The sequence below is a fragment of the Astyanax mexicanus genome, chromosome 6, assembly GCF_023375975.1.
Source record: "Astyanax mexicanus isolate ESR-SI-001 chromosome 6, AstMex3_surface, whole genome shotgun sequence".
NCBI classification, from domain to species: Eukaryota; Metazoa; Chordata; class Actinopteri; order Characiformes; family Acestrorhamphidae; genus Astyanax; species Astyanax mexicanus.
Window position 1 is genome coordinate 2,167,421 of NC_064413.1, and position 23,946 is coordinate 2,191,366.

A 23,946-nucleotide genomic window follows, 5' to 3' on the forward strand; every position below is an offset into this window, starting at 1 on the left:
ATACCAGGGCAATTGTCTAGCCATACCCTAGAAACCACTTGTCAATACCTGGGCAACGACCTGAGACACTGTAGAACCACCTGGGATACCATGGCAATTTTCTAGCCACCCCAAATCAACCACTTATCAATACCTGGGCAACCACCTGAGACGCTGTAGAATCATCTGGTATACCATGGACAATGTCTAGACCCACCCTTGCAACTACTAGTTAATACCCCAACAACCACCTGAGACACCGTAGAACCACCTGGGGTACCGCGGCAATTGTCTAGCCACCCCAAATCAACCACTTATCAACACCTGAACAACCACCTGGGATACCATGGCTATTGCTAACATTGTATGAGAAACTCCACAGTCATGCTAATAAAAATTAGTACTAGAAGTGTTCTCTCTCTTCCTCTCTCTTTGTTTTTTTTCTGGGTCATTTTTCAGTCACGGGTCACTTCCACATGTTTGCATGTCTTATAAATACCAACACACACACACACACACACACTCACACACACACACACACACACACACACACACACACACACACACACTGTACACCCACTAATTACATACAGTATGAAACATGTGATAAATGAGTGATTCTAAAGCTCCACTGTTTGCTTTGTATCCCCGAATGGCTGCGAAGCTGTTGACCTGGTGTGAAATCAATTAAACTGAAGCAGGCCTACATTTACACACACACACACACACACACCAACACACGCACACACACACACCAACACACACACACAGACCAATGTTCCCAGATGTTCAGCATGGAGCAGATGAAAGCCTTATTGAGAGCCAGTGCTGAGACAAAGAGACAAAGGCAAGTGTCTGTGTGTGTGAGTGTGTGTGTGTGTGTGTGTGTGTGTGTGTGTGAGTGTGTGTGTGTGTCTGTGTGTGTGTGTGTTTTGAAAACGGAGGCATGAGAGCATCATCGCACATGCGCTGTCTTTTTTTCTTCCTCTCTTTTTGCTAGATAAGGGATTACCAGGTTGCTATGGAGATTTGCACAAGTGAGGTTGCGATATTTCTACAGTGATGGAGGGAGGGTGGCTCATGTTGTACAACACACACACACACACACACACACACCATTCAGAATTGTATGCCCTCCTTCTTGTTTCCACACTAAATATCCATTTTTTTTTAGTTCCACTGATCATATAGGGTAGATGGTGCTCTTTCCCCTCATCACTCTAAGGGGTGATGTGGATCAGCACAAGGCTGCATCTGTGAGCTGATGTATCAGAACCGAGTCGTTGCGATTTCATCCAAGTGCACTGTGATGCTACTCTGCAAACAATGTAATTCAATGTAAAAATATTAAAACAAGACAAAACAAGGAAAAAATGGCAACTCAAAAGGTCAGTCAAATAAGACAAATAAGAAAAGACGAAACAAGGCAAATAAGGCAAAAGAAATCAGAAAACACAAGGTAAACATACATCCCCTCAATAAATATGCAATTTTTTTTTTATTTGATCGAATTGCAAGTATTGAATTGGACTAATTGGACAATCACTCCATGTGTTCTCAGATACTACACATGCTATTCCACTGAGTGGCTATTCCACAAGAGTTCCCAGTGTAGTGAACAGTGATTCAGTGAAAAGCATCAGTCCCTCCGTCCGTCCGTCCAATCAGGATGTGAGTCAGTGTGTCAGTGTCAGATGAAGGAGAGGGTAGAGAGCCAACAGCCACAGCCGGAGGAGAGAGGGAAGGAGGGAGGACTGGAGAAAGAGAAGAAGAAGAGGAGGAGGAGGAGGAGGAGGAGTAGCGAGGGGTGGGAGACGAGCACTTGGGGGGGTCCCACAATCTAAATAATTCAGTGAACGACTCCGAGCACTCTGCAGCTCGCTGAACTTCCGCTGTCAACTTAAGTCATTCAGCACAGCGGGGGGAGAGAGAGAGAGAGAGAGAGAGAGAGAGAGATGGAAGAGAAGAGCGAGAGAGAGAGGAGTGAGAGAGTGAGAGCAACACCCAAGGTCAAGCTTGAGAACCATAACATCAAGACCAAGACAAGTCTGATTACAAACACTATCAAGATCAAGACAACAGAAAATAGAGGAGTTCTCCTATTAGGCCCCAAAACTGCTTTTAATAAACTATCAGACCTAATGTTAAATCTGCCGGAGTTCTCCTTCACATCTGGTTCAGCAGCTAAAAACCTTGGTGTTATTGAAAATTCAGATCTAGCATTCGATAAACACATATGTAATGTTTTCTAGAACAGCTTTTCTACACCTCCGTAATAATGCCAAGCTCAGAAATGCTTTCAGTAGTCCATGCCTTCATTACCTCAAGGCTAGATTATTGTAATGCGCTACTGTCAGGATGTTCCTGCAGTAACTTAAATAAACTTCAGCTAGTTTAAAATACTGCAGCCAGGGTCCCTCACTAAAAAAATTGAAAATTTGACCATATTAGTCCAGTCCTATCAGCACTGCACTGGCTTCCAGTCAAATTCCGCTTAGAATATAAAATTTTCCTGTTAACAGGCTCATCACCTGAGTATTTGCGAGAACTCATCTCCTATTATTAACCACTTTACCTTAGATTACTTAGATCTCAGGGTGCTGGTTTCTTAGTAGTTCCCAGAATTCAGAGGAGCTCTGCAGGAGGAAGAGCTTTCTCTTATAAAGCTCCTCAACTCTGGAATAATCTCCTTGAATATGTTCAGGACACAGATTCGGCTGATTGTTTGAATTTTGGTAAACTGAGATCACTGCACTGCACACAGTCACTGAGGTTTGTGGACAGACGGTGGTGTTTTATGGAGCCTCCGTGTCTATGTTAACTTCTGGCTCTCTACCTTTAGTTAGGCTGTTTTATTCAGATCTGCCGGAGTCGTTAGATAAGTAATCACACTCTGATTATGTTTTATATTTATGTTTTCCATATACATAATCCAGTCAAAACTAATTCTACCTTTTTGTTTTCCTCCGAGTTACTGACTGCCCACTTGTCTGACTCGATACCGATGGATGTTGGACCCTCAGGATTTACAGTTCACCATCCATCACCCACCACAGATCAGCTGCTCATTGTCCAGTTTATTCGTTCAGCCTTTTTACATGAACTCTAACTGCTTCCACTGCTGGTAATATTCATTTTAAAGCTGTTTAACCAGTGGTAGGATGGTCGCCACTTATATGTGAGTCGTGGTCCTCCCAAGGTTTCTTCTACTGGGGGTTCTATATTGTGTATTTTTACGTTTGCCTGATTTTCTGTCCTGTTATTACATTTCTTTAAAGCTGTAAAGGTTGTAAAAAGCACTTTTCTTTTATATTTTTTTAAAAGTACAGATACTATGAAGTTTAGGACATGTCCAGGTACAAATACCTTCAAGATTAAAACAAGTTTAAGTATAAATACTATTATTATAAACACACATGAGCTATATTAGCTTTAAGAAGTGAACGCCAGACTTCAGAACTTCATGTTCAGTGTGATGCAGTGTGATTTTTGTAGAGGCTCTGGTGTGTGTTGGTAAATGTGATGTTTGTCTCAGTTGTTGCTTTAATATCCAGACCTGCGCTGAGGAAATGAGTTTATTCCTGAAAGGTTCAGCCCCCCCAAGATGACTCACTGCTGGAAGTGCTTTTCTGAGTGTGTGTGTGTGTGAATAGTAAGTTAGTAACTGCTACGTAACCGTCTGTGAGTCACTGGTGACAGTGTTTGTCTTCTTATATCTACCCCTTATCCTCTTCCTCTTCCTTTTCCTCTCTCTGTCTTCCACGTTCTCATTCACTGGCCCCTTCTCCCATGCCCCCATGGACCCCCCCCCCCCTTCGCTCCGCTCTGAGCTAAACCATCTATTTCTGTGTCTCTAAAAGGGGATTCCACTGAGGTGTATTCCACTGTACCATCCTCAGAGAGAGAGAGAGAGAGAGAGAGAGAGGAGGAGAGGAAAGTAAGAAGGAAAAGAGAGAGTGATCTAGAGACAGAAGAAGGATGAGAGAGAGGAGAGGAAGAAAGGAAGGAAGCAGGAAGCAAAGCAGCATAAAGAAAAATAAGGAAGGAAGGAAGGAAGGAGAGTTAAGAGGGAAGAAATGATTGGGTAACAGCCTGAGAAGGAAGGAGAAATAAAGCGAAAAAAAGAAGAACAGATAGAGTAGTGAGATGGAAGAAAAGAAAGCAGAGAGAAAGTTGAAAGAGAGAGAAGAAATGGAGAAAGGGAGGGAGAAGAGCGCGAAGGAAGAAAGGAAGGAACGAGAAAAGGAGAGAGAGAGAATGAAGGAAAGAATAAACAAGAGAACAAGAGAAGAAAGTCAAGAGAGGAGTAAGGTAATGAAGGAAGAAGGAGAGAGAATGAAGGAAAGAAGCAGCAAGAGAACAAGACAAGGATGGAGAGGTTAAGGGAAAGAAGGAAGGAAGGAGGAAAGAGAGAGAGAGTGCAGCGAGGAAGAGGTTGAAAAGAAAGAAAGGAGGATGGAAAGAGAGAGAGAGCAAGATAAGGAAAGAGAGAGAAATGTAAGGGGATGGAGAAAATGAAAAAAAAGAAGGGAGAGAGAGACAGATAGAGAGAGAGAAAAAGAGAGGGATAGAGGGAGAGGGGGGGTGTTCATCACGGATGACTGGAATTTTTCTGACACACAGCGACTCGAGACTCTCTGGCTGAAAGGCGCGAGTCACGCTGCCAGAGAGAGAGAGAGAGAGAGAGAGAGAGAGAGAGTTGGAGAAATAGAGGATAAAAGAGAGAGAGGATGAGAGAGAGAGGACGAGAAAGAGAGTAAAAGAGATAGACGATGAGGGAGAGAGAGATAGAGGATGAGAGAGAGACAGAGAGGATGAGATAGAAAGAGAGAGTAAGAGAGATAGAGGATGAAAGAGAGAGAGAGAGAGAGAGAGAGGATGAGATAGAGAGAGAGGTAGAGAGGGAGATGAAAAAACAAATAAATGTACACTGATGTGCATGGTAGTCACAAAATGTGGTGTGTTCAGGTACATTTCTGGCGTATTGCTATCTAGGCAATGGAAAACACAGGTGCTCAACTGACTGATTAGAACCTAGACAACAGTCAACAGTCAGACAGTTCATTGCTACCTTGAAACGTATACTGGCTACAGGTGTAAATTATACGAAACCCTTTTTCTTTGCAGTAAAATAACTTATTCATATTTCAGAAGCTGCCTGTTTTCTCTCTACTCCACTTAATAATTCCAGATCAATGACAGGAATCAACCCATATTCTGCAGGGTTGAAAATAGACATAAAAACTAGACAACTGTAATGAAACTAAAGGTTTGGAGGACATGAAGTGTTTGATTTGTATTCAGGAAAACACTGATTTTAAAATGGAGTTCAGGGACGAGACAATTTTATTATTTTTAAATTGCAGATTTACTTCAATTTATTTAAATAATTTCTATTATAATTACAATAAGGATTTGTAGTAACGTTTACTATGAAACATTAAAGCTTTTTACGTAATGCTTGAATAGAAATCCTCAATATTTAGGCCTGTTTTAAAGATACCACTGAATCACTGTGAAGGTTGATGTTGTGTCGCAGTATCTCAGAAAACCTGCACCTACTCCCAGTCTGAACACACCCATAAATTCCTCCAAGTCAGCAGAGTCCCAGCAGCAGGCTGTGTTTGAAAATGACCTTGCTGCAGAGACACTTGGTGTCCTGATGAAGAAAATAGAAGCACCCTAGTCTACTACACTTAAAGTCTACAGGAGAGTGGGAGGTATCTCCTCTCCCCTCCCCTCCCCTCTGCTTTTATCACTCCAGCTCATGCCTCTCAGCCAGTGCACCAAGACCAACCTCTGATTTTATTACCCACCTGCATTCAGGCAAGCCCAGCCTCTAACAATGGATTGGGTGGTAGGAAGGTTCTGGCTGGTATAAAGTCCCACCTATTGGACTGGGATTTGAGATTGAGCAGAATGGTTGAGATTTGTCTGCTGGTACATTGAGTTTTAGGTTATTCAGAGTTAAAATTTGGTTTCCACTGGTCCAGTGGTCAAGAATTGAACTCTTGGAGGCCGGTATGAGTGGCCCAATCGCAAACCAGAAAAGTCTTCTTCAAAGGATCCATGTTGGTCCTCCATATGGATGTCAATGATGGCCCCCTTAAAGCTTAGTGATGGAAATTTTCACTGTATACCTGTAACTCTACCTCTTCACTACTTTACAACTGATGCTCTCAAACACTTTATTAAGAGACACAAAATTCATGTAATTAACTCTTGATGAGTTCAGCACAGCTGTTAACTTAAAGCCTGAATTTCAGGTGACTCTACCTCATAAAACTGATGTGCAAAACTGTCATTTCAACAGGATGTGCTATCATGATTTTGCTATTTATAGGTATATGTTTGAGTAAAATGAACATTGTTGTTTTATTCTATAAACAACAAACATAATTTCTTCCAAATTCCTAAAAAAAAGTATTTTAGATTATTTAGAGCATTTATTTGCATAAAATGAGAAATGGCTGAAATAACAAAAAAGACGCAGAGCTTTCAGACCTCTAATAATGCAAAGAAAACAAGTTCATATTTACAAAGTTTTAAGAGTTCAGAAATAATCCGTATTTGGTGGAATAACCCTGGTTTTTAAACAAAGTTTTAATTTCATGCATCTTGGCATCATGTTCTCCTCCACCAGTCTTACACACTGCTTTTGGATAACTTTATGCTGCTTTACTCCTGGTGCAAAAATTCAAGCAGTTCAGTTTGGTGGTTTGATGGCTTGTGATCATCCATCTTCCTCTTGATATTATTCCAGAGGTTTTCAATTTGTGAGAATTAAAGAAATCATTTTTAGTGGTCTCTTTTTTTTCTATTTTATTGGCAATTGTGCTATGCAGATCAAAGAGGCTGAATTGATTCATCACCAGAAGAGATGTCCACAAACATTTGGACATGTAGCGAATCTATACGTATGTAACCAATTCTATTTCTACCAGCCAATCCCAGCGCAGGGGGGGCGTGTCTCTCCGGAATACGGGTGGAAGGAAAAGCACCGTCGAGCAGCAGCTCTCCGTCTACCTGGCTTCCCCGTGAGCTCCGTTTCCTGCGCGCGCCGCCGCTCTCCGGTTCTGAGGGCGATCAAAGGGAGCCGGTGTGAAGACGTCACGCGCCGGAACGCTCGCGCCCATCTCACCGACTGATGTCCTCCACCGCGGGCTGCTATGGCTCCGTGGACGCTGCTCTGCATCCTCCTGCTCGCCATTGTGCAGAGTAAGTTGGCGCGCGCGCGTGCATATGTGCGCGCGCGTGTGTGTAATGATGTATTTGATGGGTTTTGGGGAGATCTACGTTGCCTAGAATGCTCCAGGGAGTGTGGAGCAATTATGTGAAGGTGATGGTGATGCTGATGATAGTGATAATGGTGATGATGGTGATAAAGATGGAGATGGTGGTGATTTCTCCCTGCTTGATGTACAGTGTGTGTGTGTGTGTGTGAATTGCACAAGCTGTGATGGCTGATTGTCCGTAAGTGAGATACCTATGGATAAAGGTGTGTATGTGTGTGTGTGTGTGATATTTTAATGGATTTTGGGGGGATCTAAGCTGCCTATGTTGCCCACCTTGGCTATTTAGAGCATTTTTTCAGGAGTGTGTGAAGTATTACTGTGATGATGGTGGTGGGGATGATGATGATGTAGGTGATGAAGGTGGTGATGGTGATTATTTATCTTTACTTGATTTACAATGTGTGTGTTTGTGTGTCTGTGTGTGTGAACTGCAGACACTGATTTTTAAACCCATGGCAAAAGGTGTGTGTCCATAAGAGAGAGTGTGTGTGTAAATGAATGTGTGTGTGTGTGTGATATTTGATTCTAAGCTGCCTATGTTGCCCACCTTGGCTGTGTGCCATTTAGAGCATTTCTTCAGGAGTGTGTGGAGCATTACTGTGATGATGATGTAGGTGATGAAGGTGGTGATGGTGATGATTTATATTAGCTTTATTTACAGTGTGTGTGTGTGTGTGTGTGTGTGTGTGTGTGTGTGTATTGGAAACACAGTGATTTTTAAAAACCCATGGCTAAAGGTGTGTGTGTGTATATGAGAGAGTGTGTGTGTGTGGCCCACCTTGGCTATGTGGCATTTAGAGAATTTCTTCAGGAGTGTGTGAAGCTTTACTGTGATGCTGATGATGATGTAGGTGATGAAGGTGGTGATGGTGATGATTTATCTTTAATTGATTTACAGTGTGTGTGTGTGTGTGAATTGGAAACACAGTGGTTTTTAAGAAGCCCATGGCTAAAGGTGTGTGTCCATGAGAGAGAGAGAGAGAGAGTGTGTGTGTGTGTGTGTTTGTGTGAATTGCAGACACAGTGATTTTTGAGAAATCCATGGCTAAAGCTGTGTGTGTCTGTGTGTGTATATGTGTGTGTGTGTGTGTGTGATATTTGATAGGTCTGGGGGGATCTAAACAGCCTATATTGCCCACCATGGTGTAGTGATTACAGTGTGTGTGTGTGTGTGTGTGTGTGTGAGTGATCTGCAGTCACAGTGTTGGCTGTTAGTCAGTGAGTGTGTGAGGAACCCATGTCTAAAGGTGTGTTTGTGTGTTTGTGTGTGTGTTTGTGTGTGTGTGTGTAGCAGTCACGCCTGGATGATAATGCAGGATCATTATGAAGATGAGCAGGCTTCTATATCTGAGCCCAATTCATTATGTCGTTGTGGTGCACGGCTGGAAACCCCTCTTTACCCCTTTATAACCCCTCAGTCTCCTAGTGTGCATGTGTGCATTTGTGTGTGTGAATGTGAATGAGTGTGTGTGTGGGGACAGTTGTGTAGATATATAGTTGCTGGCAGTTAGTCAGGCATGTTAATCAGGGCAGTTAACTGAAAGGTATTGACGTTATTGAGTAAGGCAGTGAATAATTACTTGGTGAGGAAGGTGAAAGTGTAGAGATGCTAAGCTAATATACAGCCACAATAAATAGCACAGTATAAAACCTATCGCCAACTGTACTGTATCAAATACTGCGTACATTCATGTTTGGCTAAAGCTAATATCCTTCTGGTACACACTCCCTGCAATGCACACAAATTAAATCAGAACAATCATATTTATTAGAAACACAATCCTACCATTGCACAGCACTAGTGACGTTAGTTAAGTGAAGTGCAGCAACATCATTGCCAGAGCCATGCAAAAAACTTATTTGATAAAGCAGCAGTTTAGGGGATTGAACCAATAACCAAATTGTATTGCTGCATATTGGCCATATTTTCTGCTTCCATATCAGTGTATGGGAGATTAAACTTAGAAGAAACCTGTTTCTTTAACCTTTGCACCCAATTTTTTGGTGCATAGGGATGCAAACCACTAACCTTCTGGCCCAAACCCGTTCCTCTAACCTTTAAACCCACTAAGTGGGACTCAAAGCAGTAAACGTCTGCTTCCAAGCCTGTTTTTCTAACCTTTAAACCACCTATGTCAGTGCATAGGGATTCAAACCACTAAACTTCTGTTTCCAAGCCTGTTTCTCTAACCTTTGCACACTGTGTGTCAGTGCATATGGTAATAAAGCCAACAACCTTCAGGTCCCAAACTCATTTCTCTTACCTTTAAACCCATTATGTCGGTACATAGGGTCTGAAACCACTAAACATCTCGTCCCAAACCTGTTTCTCTAAACTTTGCACCCACTATGTTTGTGCATTGGGATTCAAACCAATAAATTCCTGTTTCCAAACCAACTTCACTAAACTTTGTGCTTACTGTGTCTGCGCATAGGGATTCAAACCTGTTTCTTTAGCTTTTAAACCCACTATGTTGATGCATAGGGATTCAAACCACTAACCTTCTGCTTCCAAGGTTGCTCCTCTAACCTTTGCACACAGTGTGTCATTGTATAGGGTCTGAAACCACTAAACCTCTGGTCCCAATCCTGTTTCTCTAACCTTTAAACCCAATATGTCGGTGCATAGGGTCTGAAACCACTACACCTCTGGTCCCAATCCTGTTTCTCTAACCTTTGCACAATATGTGTCAGTGCATAGGGGATAAAGCCAACAACCTTCTGGTCCCAAACGTGTCTCTCTAATATTTACACACACTATGTTGGTGCATTGAGACTTAAACCACTAAGCTTCTGGTCCTAAACCCATTTCTCTAACATTTACACCCTCTCTGTTGGTACATAGGGACTCAAACCACTAATCTTCTGCTTCCAATCCCGTTTCTCTAACCTTTGCACAATATGTGTCAGTGCATAGGGGATAGAGCCAACAACCTTCTGGTCCCAAACTTGTCTCTCTGACTTTTACCCACACTATGTAGGTGCATAGGAATTCAAACCTCTGAACTTCTGGTCCCAAAACCATTTTTCCATTTGTAAAATAATGTACTGTTTGTCTGTAATGCTGATCCAGATGGATTTGGTTTTATAAACCTCTGTTTATGAGCACTGGCAGATATTATACATAATATAAAGAAATGATTGGATGGCAAAAATGGCCCACAGGGCAGCCCCTGCATCAGCAGCATGAGCCTGACAGCAGCAACACATTCTGGATCGGATATCAGTATAGCCCAAAATATCACAGAAATGCTTGTAAAGCAACATAACATAAAGTGAGTCTAAGCGACATCTTAAAAACAGAAAACACATAAAGCCTAATGATAACCTGAGAACAATACTGACTTATCTATTTGAATATATTTTAGAAGAACTACAGCATCTTTATTTTCAGACTCCAATTTCAACCAGAATGGATCATAAAGACAGTCTTAAGCCCTATCTGTACAGGATTAGTTTCTCGTGGGTTCTGGGATGATTTTCTCTTTTATGGGGGTCCTCTGTGATTTTATTCCCATCCGGAACGACCATGTACGTGTTTTTCTCATATGTCCTCTGAGAAAATTACAGGCTGAATTATCTACTGTTTTTCTCTGAACGTCTGGATCCACATCTCGTCTCCTCACGTTTAATAAAATAGCTATTTGTCCACTGCCACGCACCGTAATTATACTTTGGGCGTGCATTTCCACTGAGATCCAAGTAAAACAACAGTGAGTGGAAATGGAGGAGCTACTGAACGCGATGTCATGTGACCGAGACAGCCTAAAAACTCACTGGTCCTCTTTTTACTGTTTTTTTCAATTGAGGTCCGGATGCAGAAGTTTTATCCCTGAGAAACTAATCCGTCCTGATAGGGCTTTAGTCTGCTGGAGAAATCGAATGCATGTTTACAACAGATGTAGTCATGTATACTGATTATATTTTGCCAAAATTGCCCGCTTTTCAATAATTTTTTGTTTAATTTACACTATTTTAGCTTCGATACTTAAGGTGCTGCTATTGTATCGATATCATATATGGTAAAATGATTTCTAATAATTTCTGTCAATGATACCCATCCCCAGTGCACACACACATATGCGTACACACATTTACACACACACACACACGCCCATCGTAGAGCTGTGGAAATCGGCTTAGCTCCTCTCTTTGTGAGCCAGAGCCCAGAAGACTAATTCAGCTAATTAAACTCTTACTAGGAGTGAAAGAGCGAGTGAACGGAGGAGGTGTGAAGAGGGGATTGGGTGAGGTCAGGATCGAAGAGGGGTCCGGGGACCAGCAGCACACATCCATCATGCCTTCATCCCTTTCTTCTTCATATGACTAATTAAGGGCAAATAAGGATCCAGGCACCAGGCGCACAAACCTATGGCGCTCATTAGCCGACGGGTTGGCCATAGCTATGATCTAATTATGTGGCATCGAGTCAGCGGCCCTGATGATGGATGTGGACGTATGGAGTGTGGTGTGGGTGATTTAGACACTGTGGAACCTGCAGATGGTATAGTTCGTTTGGTTCGTTCTTGCGTGAACAGAAAGTGCAGTTCCACAGTTTAGTAGTTAATGAGATCATGCGTTAGGACTTTTTCCATTAAAAAATAAACAGGTCAGCAGCTCTAGCAGCCTGTAGAATTATTAAGAAATGGCTAACAGACCATTTATAGGGAATTGAACTTCTCTGCTGGTCAAGCTGATCAAGCTGGTTGAGTACCGTAGCTTTGCTCTTGGGCAGCATAGAGTATTTGATGGTTTAGCATGACCATCCCACATAACATGTTCATGTAGGGTTCCTGTATTGGTAGTCCAACTGGGAACAAGATTCCCAATTGACTCCATGGGTTGGATCCAAATATGGATGTCAGTGATGATACCAGGAGGGGAAAACATGGCTCCCATCTGGGATGTGCCCAACACATGGGACCCAACTGAGTAAAGGTTGGCTGATGAGACCAATTTATGAAGCCTGTCTTCATACAAGGCTCAATTAGAGCCCATGAATCCTTGGAACACACCCAGCCCATGTTCCATCCACTTTCCATCCATGGTGAACCAAGTTTGTCCAACTTGACCAAGCCAGTCTACCAATATTGATAAACCATTGCTAGACCGTCTTGACCAGGATGCTTAACCAGTCTGACCAAGGAGATCAAACTGGTTAAACTGGTAGATCAGTTTAGCGAGTTTAGAGATCTGGGATAGCATGAAAAACCAGCACAAGCTCAAATTGGCAGTGTCGGTTGAGACCTGGCATTGGACATGCAAAATTGGGCCAAAAGTGTTATATACTCAGCAAAACAAAAATACAAGAAACTTTTTTTTGCGATACTTTTGCTTGGGATACAATATTGCACACCAACAATTCCCATATTATTCTCAATACTGTGTTGTCACTAGCAACTTCGGCAGATTGTCATGTTAAACCTGTTATTATAATTCTAATGACCTACTTGGACGCCAACTTGAAATTAAAATATACAACTTGTTGGATAATAGCAGAACTGGTTATCCAGCTGGCTTTCCAGTATAGGCTCCATATGTGCCTGGATGACTATTAGCAAATAATATTATGTTGTATTTCCACTGATGTTCTATTACTCAAATACTTTCACTGTCTCTTGGTTCATTCATAAACTGAATAAAACAGATATAATAAAACACATTCCCTTTGTTTTGTATGTGCTCATTCTTCTCCATTCAAGACATAACCCATTTAAAAGAATTGGCCTGAACATCACACTTTTCATTTGAGCTCTGTGCCTCTGAGAAGTGGTTTAAAATGGACCGTGCAGCAGTAATCAGGTTTACAGTGCATTATCCTGAGGTCGACATCTCCAAATGTGAACTGCGTACTGTATGTTCAGTGCTGAAGTCCAGTGAGTGAATATATATATTTCACAATATATGAATGGTAGTGGAAAATGTACTGGAAATTATGTTCCATTCTTATCATGGAGACATTGTTACTGGTCAGCTCTGCAAATGTGAAGATTTCCCAGCATTGCATGAGCTGCGTTTACTCAGGTAAACAGTATTAAGCTTGGGGTTTATGTGCACAGCAGATAATAGCAGGTACACACGAGGGGCACAAACACATAGTCACAGTTATGGTGGGGCTAAATGCTTATATATATATATATATTATATATATATAAGTCAGAGGCAAAACAAAAACGAGTTTAAAACTGACAGAAGGAAATGCTACATATTTAGGGCACTTCATAGAGTATATTTAGGGTACTATAGGGCACATAATGTATCTACCAGTCTAATTCAGGGTAGGCTGTCAGGTTAACGTATTTTTTGTAGTAACTAGTAGTAGGAACAGGGGTGTCATCATGTTTTTCTTCTAAATTTAGCAGGTGGCGAGACCTGTAAAGCTAAGCTAAGCTAAGCTAAGTAAACAAAACTCTTCAAACAAGTCAAACGAGCGCTGGATGTTAATCTACACAGATTTCTCTCCGGAAAACTGTTTATTTGGGCGAGTAAATCACTTCAATTTATTTACAGTAAGCTTAGATTTATAGATTTCCTCTTGCGTTAGCCTCAGTTAGCGGCTAATGCCACCTGACGGCGCTAAACTGAGGAACCTTGAGTGTTCCAGTAAGCCTGGGTGATATTAGCTAGAACGGCTAAAGAGCTAGCACCCAGTGCGGTTAACGACTAATGCTAATGCTGCTCCAACAGTGCTATCCAAGGTTCGCAGCAGGGTACAGGCTGATACACACACCTCTGAATGGTGAAAGAGCTAGCGATCATAGCTAATGCTAATACTACAGGATAGGGGTGTGCGATAAGGCCCTAAAATAATATCACGATATTTCATGGTATTTTATATATTTTAAGAATACACTACTGCAACAAAATGAAAATTGAATTTTACTATTGCATACAATATATGGCACACCCCTAACTGAGATATTAAAAATACCATAATTTTATTAGATTTGTAACAAAAGTCAATGATCCAGAATATAGTCATAATACTAATCATACTAATAATGCACTCCATATATCTCCATATATCCAGGATTAAAGTAAAATAAATGATATATAATGGGAAATGAGAACAGTGTGAATTTTTCTTTTGCTAAAAACAGTAAAAAAGTAGAACCCTGATGTGATAATTAGGGGTGGGTGATATGGCACCATATTTCCGGGTATAATATCGTTCACCATATTCAAAAATGTTGGTGATATTATTGTGTACGATACGATATGGTGACTTTACTGCTCCTTAATACCTGATTGGTAGAATTTATATATAAGGCGCACAGATGTTTTTTGAGAAATTAAATGATTTTAAGTGCACCTTAAAATAGTGTGCAAAATATGGTAAAAATGAGAGGACAGAGGCCCTGTGGGAGAGAATAGGAGCCTTCAGAGCCAGAACGGAGATGAGTGTGGAGTTTGTGTAATGCAGTTTAAGAGTAATTAATCACAGCGTCTCTGTCCGGTCTGTTTCTCGCCGCCCTAAAGAGCTAAAGAGGTGCTGATGGATTTGGTGACGATTCTGGCTGGATTCAGTCTTGGCCTTTAGGGAGCAGTAAAAACAGACAGGGCCCGTTATAGAGTGACTTACGGCGTCAGCCGGGAGCCGATCGATGATCAGGACACTGCGTTCTCAGTCCCGCTGTTCTCTCGCACGATCTAACATCATGCCGTTCAATTCAGGACCGTTTTCTTTATGTAGCGCTTTTATAGCAGACGCCAGCGCTAGGACTTGAACGGAATACATTTTTGGAAAATATGTCCACATAATAACGTTACTGCAACAGCCTCTGTTTATGTTTATGATCAATTTAAACAGAATAAAAGTGTCGAATCGATTTACACAGTGTGTTCACGCCAAAACAGTTCCATGTAGAGTAGCTCTGACCGATCACAGGTTAAGAAAAATAAAATATCTAAACACTTTGTCACAATTTCTCTCATCTGCTGATACCCGCTATCTATCTATCTATCTATCTATCTATCTATCTATCTATCTATCTATCTATCTATCTATCTATCTATCTATCTATCTATCTATCTATCTATCTATCTATCTATCTATCTATCTATCTATCTATCTATCTATCTATCTATCTATCTATCTATCTATCTATCTATCTATCTATCTATCTATCTATCTATCTTAACCATCCACCCAAATACAGAGCTGTTAAAAAGTTTGGATACACCGTAAATTAAGTTATCTACTAAACAGAGAAAAGCAGAATATGTTTTATATTTTACATTCTTCAAAGTAGCACCTCTTGCTTAGATTACACTGTTTTGCACATCTCTGCTGCATTTTCTCAGTCACCTAGAATTCAGGCTTTCAGTTAACAGCTGTGCTGAACTGTTACTTACTGTTAATTACTTCTTGTTACTAATTATTGACTAATTTCTTGCCTCTTAATGTGTTTGAGAGCATCAGTTGTAAAGTTGTGAAGACGTAGAGTTACAGGTATACAATAAATATTTCTTATTTAAAGCATTTATTTGCAGAAAATGAGAAATGGCTGAAATAACAAATAAAAAGATGCAGAAAAGCTTTCAGACCTCAAATAATGCAAAGAAAGCAAGTTCATATTAATATAGTTTTAAGAGTTTCGAAATCAGTATTTGGTGGAATAACTCTGATTGGTTTTTAATCACAGTTTTTTTTTTCATGCATCTTGGCATCATGTTCTCCTCCACCAGTCTTACACACTGCTTTTGGATAACTTTATGCTGCTTTACTCCTGGTGCAAAGATTCAAGCAGTTCAGTTTGGTTTTCACTTTGGTAAAATCAAAGAAACTCATATTTTTTAAGTGTTCTCTTAATTTTTTTCAGATCTGTATATATGTTTGACCAAGAGGCTAGTGAGAAGAAGTCTTCATAGGACTTTTAAACACAGATTTTGTTCTCAGGAAGCCAATCAGGAAGCCAGGTGTAGGATCTATTGGTCAGGAAGCAAATTAAGGACTAATAAAGCTGTATTAGCCTAAACTAAATTAGCTATTTGTTAAATGCTGCTTCCTTTAATTACATGTAGATGCAGGTGGAGCTCTCAGGTGATGGATGGATGGATGGATGGATGGATGGATTATGGATGGATGAGTGGAAAACTAGTGGGCGTTCTCTAAATATGAGTCGCCTATTACAACCACCAACTATTACAAATACCAGCTTAGCCTTCAGGACATACAGCGTGTTTAGAAGTAATGCATACAATTACATAAGGCTACATGTGTACCTGTTTAACCCAGCATTTATAAACACACACACACACACACACACACAAACACACACACACACACACACACACACTGTTCATGGGAGGTCAGCAGGAAAGCTCAGTGCTAGCTAAGGTGTGGGTGGAGAGGTCACCTTCTGTTCTATATTTGGCGTCTATTATACACACCTCTGTGAGCTCACACACACACACACACACACACACACAACCTCTTTCACACACACACAAACTCTCACCCACAGTCCCCACCCCCACCCCCCTCTCTCTCTCTCTCTCTCTCTCACCCTCCCTCACTTACACATACAGACTCTGCAGAGACTTTCAAGGACGTTCCTGCGTCTTCCTGTACTGCAGGTTCACTGCTGCACACTGCGCTGTGCTGTACGCTGTGCTGTACCCTGTGCTGCACAGGCCTCCGCCGGGAGATTCTGCGGGAGGTTAGCACAACAACAACATCCATCAATCAACTGAGGGCTTCCTACAGATCACTGTTTACCCCATGAATAATGGGTTGCTGTAAAATCAGTGTGTGCGCTGATATGCACTTGTCACTTGTCGATTATTAAATACATTACATACATTAAAGCTAGGGCTGCATGATATATATCTTTTAAACATCGCCATCGTGATGTGAGCATGCACAATAGTCACATCGCAGGACGTGTGATGTCACTTAAGACAATTAAATCAAACACGTCATGTTGCAATGTGTTTTGATTCTTGACACAAGAAGTAGCTACACAGCGCTGTCTCTGTGTCTGTGCGAGTGACAGGCTGCTGCTGCCTGAGAAGTGCGCGAGGGAGGGTTAGCATGGTATATTGAAATAGAGTGAGGTTGAGTGAGGTAGAGGTCCATAGTGAATGCTTACAACTACTTCTTAACCTGGGGAAAATGAGTGCAGCCCAGCCAAATGTCTAAAAAAAGAATCTTAAGCTTTATTCTTTTTGTTTCACATTGATATTGAGATATATAACAGCTTATGTAAGCGTAAGCTTGAATAATCAAATAATGGAAAAACACATGAGTCATGAGTTTACATGAGTCAGGCAATAATCTTAATCAGATGTTTTAGACTTTTAAACTAATATCAGAATATCAAAAATTGACTTCTTAAAAATCAGATTTTTACTCAATTTTACCTAGTTAAAAACCTCTGGAATATAATCAAGAGGAAGATGGATGTTCAAAAGCCATCAAACCACCAAACTGAACTGCTTGAATTAATTTTTGCACAAGGAGTAAAGCAGCATAAAGTTATCCAAAAGCAGTGTGTAAGACTGGTGGAGGAGAACATGATGCCAGGATGCATGATGAAAAGTGTAATTAAAAACCACCAGGGTTATTCCACCAAATATTGATTTCTGAACTCTTAAAACTTTATAAATATGAACTTGCATTTTCTTGGGATTATTTGAGGTCTGAAAGCTCTGCATCTTTTTCTTGTTATTTCAGCCATTTCTCATTTTCTTATGCTCTGCAAATAAATGCTCTAAATGACAATATTTTTATTATTTGAAATTTGGGAGAAATGTTGTTCCACCTCTAATATTCACGATATATGTAAAAGTATATACCAGTATTGTGTATCATGATTCGATAAAATATTGTCATATTTTCCACCTACATTTCTTGTATATACCTGCCAAGACTGAGTCCAGTGTAAGCTGAGGTGTGATGTAAATGTTATGATTCAGATATCACAGTATATCACCTATAAACATGGAGATTCTGCTTCGCCCACCTTTACCGCCCGCAGACTGATGGGATGAGTAATGCAGCTACGAGAAATGAGCAGCCGTGACGTTTCTTCCCATCAAACTGAGATATTAATTACTGTTGTCTGCAGACAGTCCTGATTGACGGCGAGCAGTCTTTCTTTCCAGAAAACGAGACGCCTGATAATGATTAAGAGTGAAACGCTTTAAACACTGTGGTCGGCAGTCGACCCGCAACAAAGATGTCAGGGAAGGATTGACGGTGGGAGAAAGAGAGAGAGGGATGAAGAGGGAACAGCTTGGCAGCTCGTGTCCTTATTTATTCCTCTTTATGCATGTTTGTTCTCATCCAGATTGAGCCGCAATAATGCGGGTTTATTAACCGTTTTACAGCCTCTCCGCTTCGCCACTCGCCGCGGATCATCAAGCTGAGTTATTAGAGTTGCAGCCTTGAGCAGATTTACAGCTGACCATCAGTTACACCCTGACTTTCTGAGGCTCAAACAGGCACACGATAAACCATCTCACAGTTACTACAGACTGGCATTTTTATGTCTTTCTTATCTTGGAGAAAAAACTTTTCCAAGACGCATTAGCTGTTGTTTTTGTGCCAGGTTCTGGCAAATATGTCTTATTGTAGTTATATTAGAGTTATATGTAGTTATTGTTGCCACATAAATGCTTATCAATATACATTACCAGTCAAAAGTTGTAGAAAACATTTTTCCTTTACTTTTTAGAGCTATTTAAGCTCTTAGCCTAAGTGCTGGAGAAACTTCACAAAAAACTCACCCTTAGACAAAATATTGTAAATCTAACAGAAACATGGCGACACCCTTGCTCACTTCGATGTAGGTGTCCTTACTAGTGTTGCTTAATAAGCCTTATCATCTGTTGCGCCATATATATATATGTGTGTCTAAACAATACGTTAATGGATATTTGTTAGAGCTGAACAGTTTTGGCTCTTTTCCCCTGTATGGTACCCACACTACTCTACTGGATTTGGCTCTGGCTTTTTCACCAACTTGGTACAACTGGGTACTTTTTAGACCCTGCCAGCTTATGGTTCCAAGCAAACTGTAAAGGAACTAAAATGAGATGTCTAAACCTCGGAGAGAGCTGTAGAATTGCGAGAGAAGCGTAGATAGCTTGCAGTGAAAAAGACATTTCTAAAGGGAATGGTGAGTATTGAGAATAGTATGTTGCTGAGTCTGCTTTAATGTGGTCCTAGATGAAGAGCCTAATAAGAGTGGAAATAGGGTGCTTGTGAAACTCCTCACATCAGCAAAATGAGAAATGAAACCTCCTACAGCTTCACTGTTACTTGCACACAAGGACTGCAGGGCAACAGGTGTGCATTTTGAGACTGGGCATTAGTGTTCTCCTCCAAGTGTGTTGAGCTAATAATAATAATAATAATAATAATAATAATACATTTTATTTCATAGGTGCCTTTCTGTCTCTCAAGGGCACAGTGCAAAGAGTGTAAAATGCATAAAAAAAAAAAATAATAAACACAAAAAAATGTAAAACTAGGTAAAAAAGACAATGGAATTGAGTCAGATGGAAAAGGCAATTCTAAACATGTGGGTTTTGAGGGCAGATTTAAACCCTTCCAGCTCTCTGCAGCATTGCATGGTGGGAGATTCCTACTAGTTGCATACAATATAATGGCTACACATGATACGACTCCTTCCTTATGAAGCTAATCAGCTAGCTCCTCGTCCTTCTGTCCTTCTTTAATATCTGTCCTGCTGCATTGCAGAATAACAGACGCGCCAAGCCAATGTTCTCCTCAGACAGGCCCAAACGAGCCCAGACCAGTTTAGCGAAATGATCTCAGCTGCTGCCAATTCCAGCGCGGCCGGTGTCTCTCCAAACGAGGACGCTTTCCTGCAGCAGATACAGGCCGAAGGCCCGCGAGACTCAGGAGACGGTAAGAAATAAAGCAGGTCCAGAGTGCTATCGATCTAAAACCTTTTATAGCACATTTAGACAGGAGAAATCGTTTCATAGAGGAAGGGAAGCGTGCAGGTGTTTGCAGCACCTTCCCATAACATTAACTTTTCAGCAGAGGGTCAGATGACGGATCGGGTCAGCGCCGGTGGTGTGATCACTCTCACCACGCTTCTGCTGTGAGCTATAATAGAATCCGGTTAATCACTGCAGGAACAAGCCAATGCCCATTATTTAGAGCTGATGCTGAGGTGCTAAAAGAGAGTCCTCTTCCAGAAATACTGCTAATAAGAAACGAAAGCTTGTAGAAAAGCTAATGCTAATTTGTCCCTGTTACTTTCCTTTACTGCGCAACTTTAGCAGTAAGTAGTTAAAGAGCAGAAATCTGTTATGACTTCATTGTAGTTTGGAGATGTTGTAGTTTTGGACTGTTTTATCCCATTTTCTCCCCATTTTAAAAGGCCAATTACCCAGTTCATTATAAAAAAACATTTTGTGGACGATATATGATCCCAAAAAATATTTCGATACACAATATTATTGTCATTTTAAAATAATTTAAATTCCAATGACAAAATGATAATAGTATAGCACAACAAAGCAATTATACTGTTTTAGATACAGCAGCATTTTAAATAATCATAATTTGGAATTATTGTATGAAGTCACAGTTATTGAAGCATAGGTCCCTTAGCATGACTGGCTAAAATACTGAATACAGTAGACGATATCACGATTATGCCCCAACATCAGGAAGGTGAAGACTAGCACATGCCTCCTCCAATACATGTGAAGTCAGACTCCGCCTCTTTTCCAACTTCTGCTGATGCAGCATTGCCGAGTAGCTAGGCATGTAGTGATAACAATGTTATTATGGGCTTATCGTACAATCGTTTTTGTAATCGCGATCTTTTTTGCCGACAACGATAACAGTTTACATTAAAGAGAGCGAGTCGCTTTTAGAGAACGTTTAGAGAAGTCTGATCCGGGATGGGCTTTGTTTTAAAGCGCCATTCCTCAGCTCCGGTGTCCAGAGTTTATAAAATAATTATTATTGTAAATGTTACTTTACTTTAGGACATTAATATATTTTTATATTGGAAGCCCAATGTCTGCTCTTAGTAATAAAAAGTTAGTTTAACTGTAAAATGATATAATAGTATTATTATGCTAGTATTCTATTACTGTGGCACACTGTCTTAAAGCTCATTTGGAAGCCCAGAAGCAGGAAAAAGCTTTTTCTATAGTGGCGCTTTAAAATGACAATATTATAGTTTATCGCAATAATTTCTGGGACAATATATCGTCCTGAAAATGTTGTTATCCGATACATCAGCACATACTGTTGCTGAACCTAGACCTGCAGACCAACTGCAGCATCAACCCCACATCATTTACTTACTTAAATCCAGGTGGAGAATTTATTTTTGGCCAGGTAGTTTAAATTAATGCTTTATTATTAGGTTTGTCACAATAATTGCAATATCGATTTATCATACAATAAATGAACATGACCTCAATCATTTTTGATAATCGTGATATCATCTTTTGTTTTTATTCATATGTTTGTTCACAAATATAAAAGTGAACAGTGTTTTAGCCAGTCATGCTTCAAAAACTGTGACTAAAGTAGGTGAAGAAATAAGTATATAATTACAAAACGAATTATAATAAATTATTTTTTTATTTTTAGCTGTCTTTAAAAAGTGTATAATTACTTTTTTATGCTATTCTGTCATCATTATAAATTTACAAAAATATTGTGTATCGCAATAATTTCTGGGACAATATATCGTCCACAAAAAGTTATTTTTGTGACAGACCTAATTATTAAAGATATTTTATTGTTATAAGCCATTTCTGTTTTTTTGAAGATGCAGGGCCTTCTCATCATCTTCTCTCTGATTAAAAAATATATCAGTTTTTAATGTTTCACAGTGAGTCCCAGTCTTTTCTTTGCCTCCATCTTTCTTTCTCAGCTGCTTCCACTTCCCCCACATACACTGTGTGTGTGTGTGTATCTGTCCTGTTTAAAGCTTAATACACACACACACACACACAAAAATGCATGTGCACCGCTATCTCTCTCTCTCTTTCTTTCTTTCTCTCTCTCTCTCTTTTTTTCTGTGAGGACAGCAGGAGTAAATATAGCTCAAACATGCAGCATGCAGGATGGAGCAGACGTGTTTTATATCTGAGAGCCTCGGAGAGACTCAGCTGCGTTAGATGTTTTTATACAGATCTGCTTACTCACAGCTCTGCTGGGCAGCCAATCAACTTCCAGCGCATTGCCTTTTGTTGCAGTGTATAATAGCGCATCTATCTGAAGATGGTCATTCAGCCTTATTCGCTTTATAAGACGTAATTATAATAATATTCAATAAATTACACATTTATACATTATTGAATGAAAATCCTTATTGTCTGTACTCCAGTAGATAATCTAATCTAAGCTCAGAATCTGACGTATTTTGTATCTGTCAGGTTCGGACGCAAATGCGAGTATATTTATTATAAAACAGAAATAAAATGAGATAAACCACACATAGAAACAATGAACACAAAAAGACTAGAAACTCAGCAAAAACCTACAACCAAACAGACGTAACAACGTCCAAGAACCGACAAACTAACACTAAAAAAAACACAGGGGTTTAAATACACACGGAGGCAACAGGAAACAGGGAACACTTGAGGACAGGTAATGAGGAGGCGGAGCTACAAATGAACACAGTTGGGAGCACTGAAGACTTGGGTGGAGACAAGGAGAACACAGAGAGGGCCATGTGCTTAGATTGAATGTGTCATAAATAAATGAATGAATCAATGAATCATTTTGAAATGTGAAATAATAATGCACTAAATAATTTTTAGAACGATCGAATTGAATCAAGGTCAGATTTAAGGTTTTCATTTAAACTGACCACCTAAAAATGATGAGTTTCTTTGATTTTACCAAATTGAAAACCTCTGGAATATAATCAAGAGGAAGATGGATGATCACAAACCATCAAACCACCAAACTGAACTGCTTGAAATTTTGCACCAGGAGTAAAGCAGCATAAAGTTATCCAAAAGCAGTGTGTAAGACTGGTGGAGGAGAACATGATGCCAAGATGCATAAAAAAAACTGTGATTAAAAACCACCAGGGTTATTCCACCAAATATTGATTACTGAACTCAAACTTATAAACTTATATATGAATATGAAGCTTTTCTGCCACTTTTTTTTATTTCAGCCATTTTTTCTGCCAGTTTTTTTGCAAATAAATGCTCTAAATGACAATAATCAAACATAAACCTATAAATAGCAAAATCAGAGAAACTGATTCAGAAACTGAAGTGCTCTCTTCATTTTTTTCAGAGTTTTTCAGAGTCCAAATAAAAATAGACAATGGAACTCAGTTGTATTCCTGAATTAAGTTAAATCAGATTGTGTGGTGACAGTAATATGTTATAAATTATCATTATACTGAAGCTCCTCTGGTTGTACGGGTTGATGGACGTGTGTTTGTGTTTGTATGAGCGCTGCATGTTTGTGCATCTTCTAATGAGGCCGTTACTGACGGGGGGCTGGGGGCCACAATACTAAAATATTCATCAGGTCACATTAAGTTTACAATATGAGCAGAAGAGAAACGACCCACAGCCGGGCAGAAGCACAGCCAAACATCCCCGGCACTTAACACGGATCTGCCCGGCTTTATATAGCCCAGCGCACAGAGACCCCACCATCACCATCACCACTGCAGCAGCAGCAGCACACGGAGAC

The 23,946-nt window shown here is 40.2% G+C and overlaps 1 protein-coding gene across 1 annotated transcript in view; it reads left to right on the forward strand.

The window, feature by feature from the left end:
• Positions 1-6,918: 6,918 nt before the first annotated feature.
• chrnb2 (cholinergic receptor, nicotinic, beta 2) overlaps positions 6,919-23,946 on the forward strand; it is a 40,685-nt gene continuing 23,657 nt past the window's right edge. Inside the window, exon 1 of the mRNA XM_022674199.2 lies at positions 6,919-7,197. Coding sequence (XP_022529920.1) covers positions 7,149-7,197 — 49 coding nt within the window. The 5' untranslated portion in view covers positions 6,919-7,148. The remainder of the gene's footprint in view (positions 7,198-23,946) is intronic.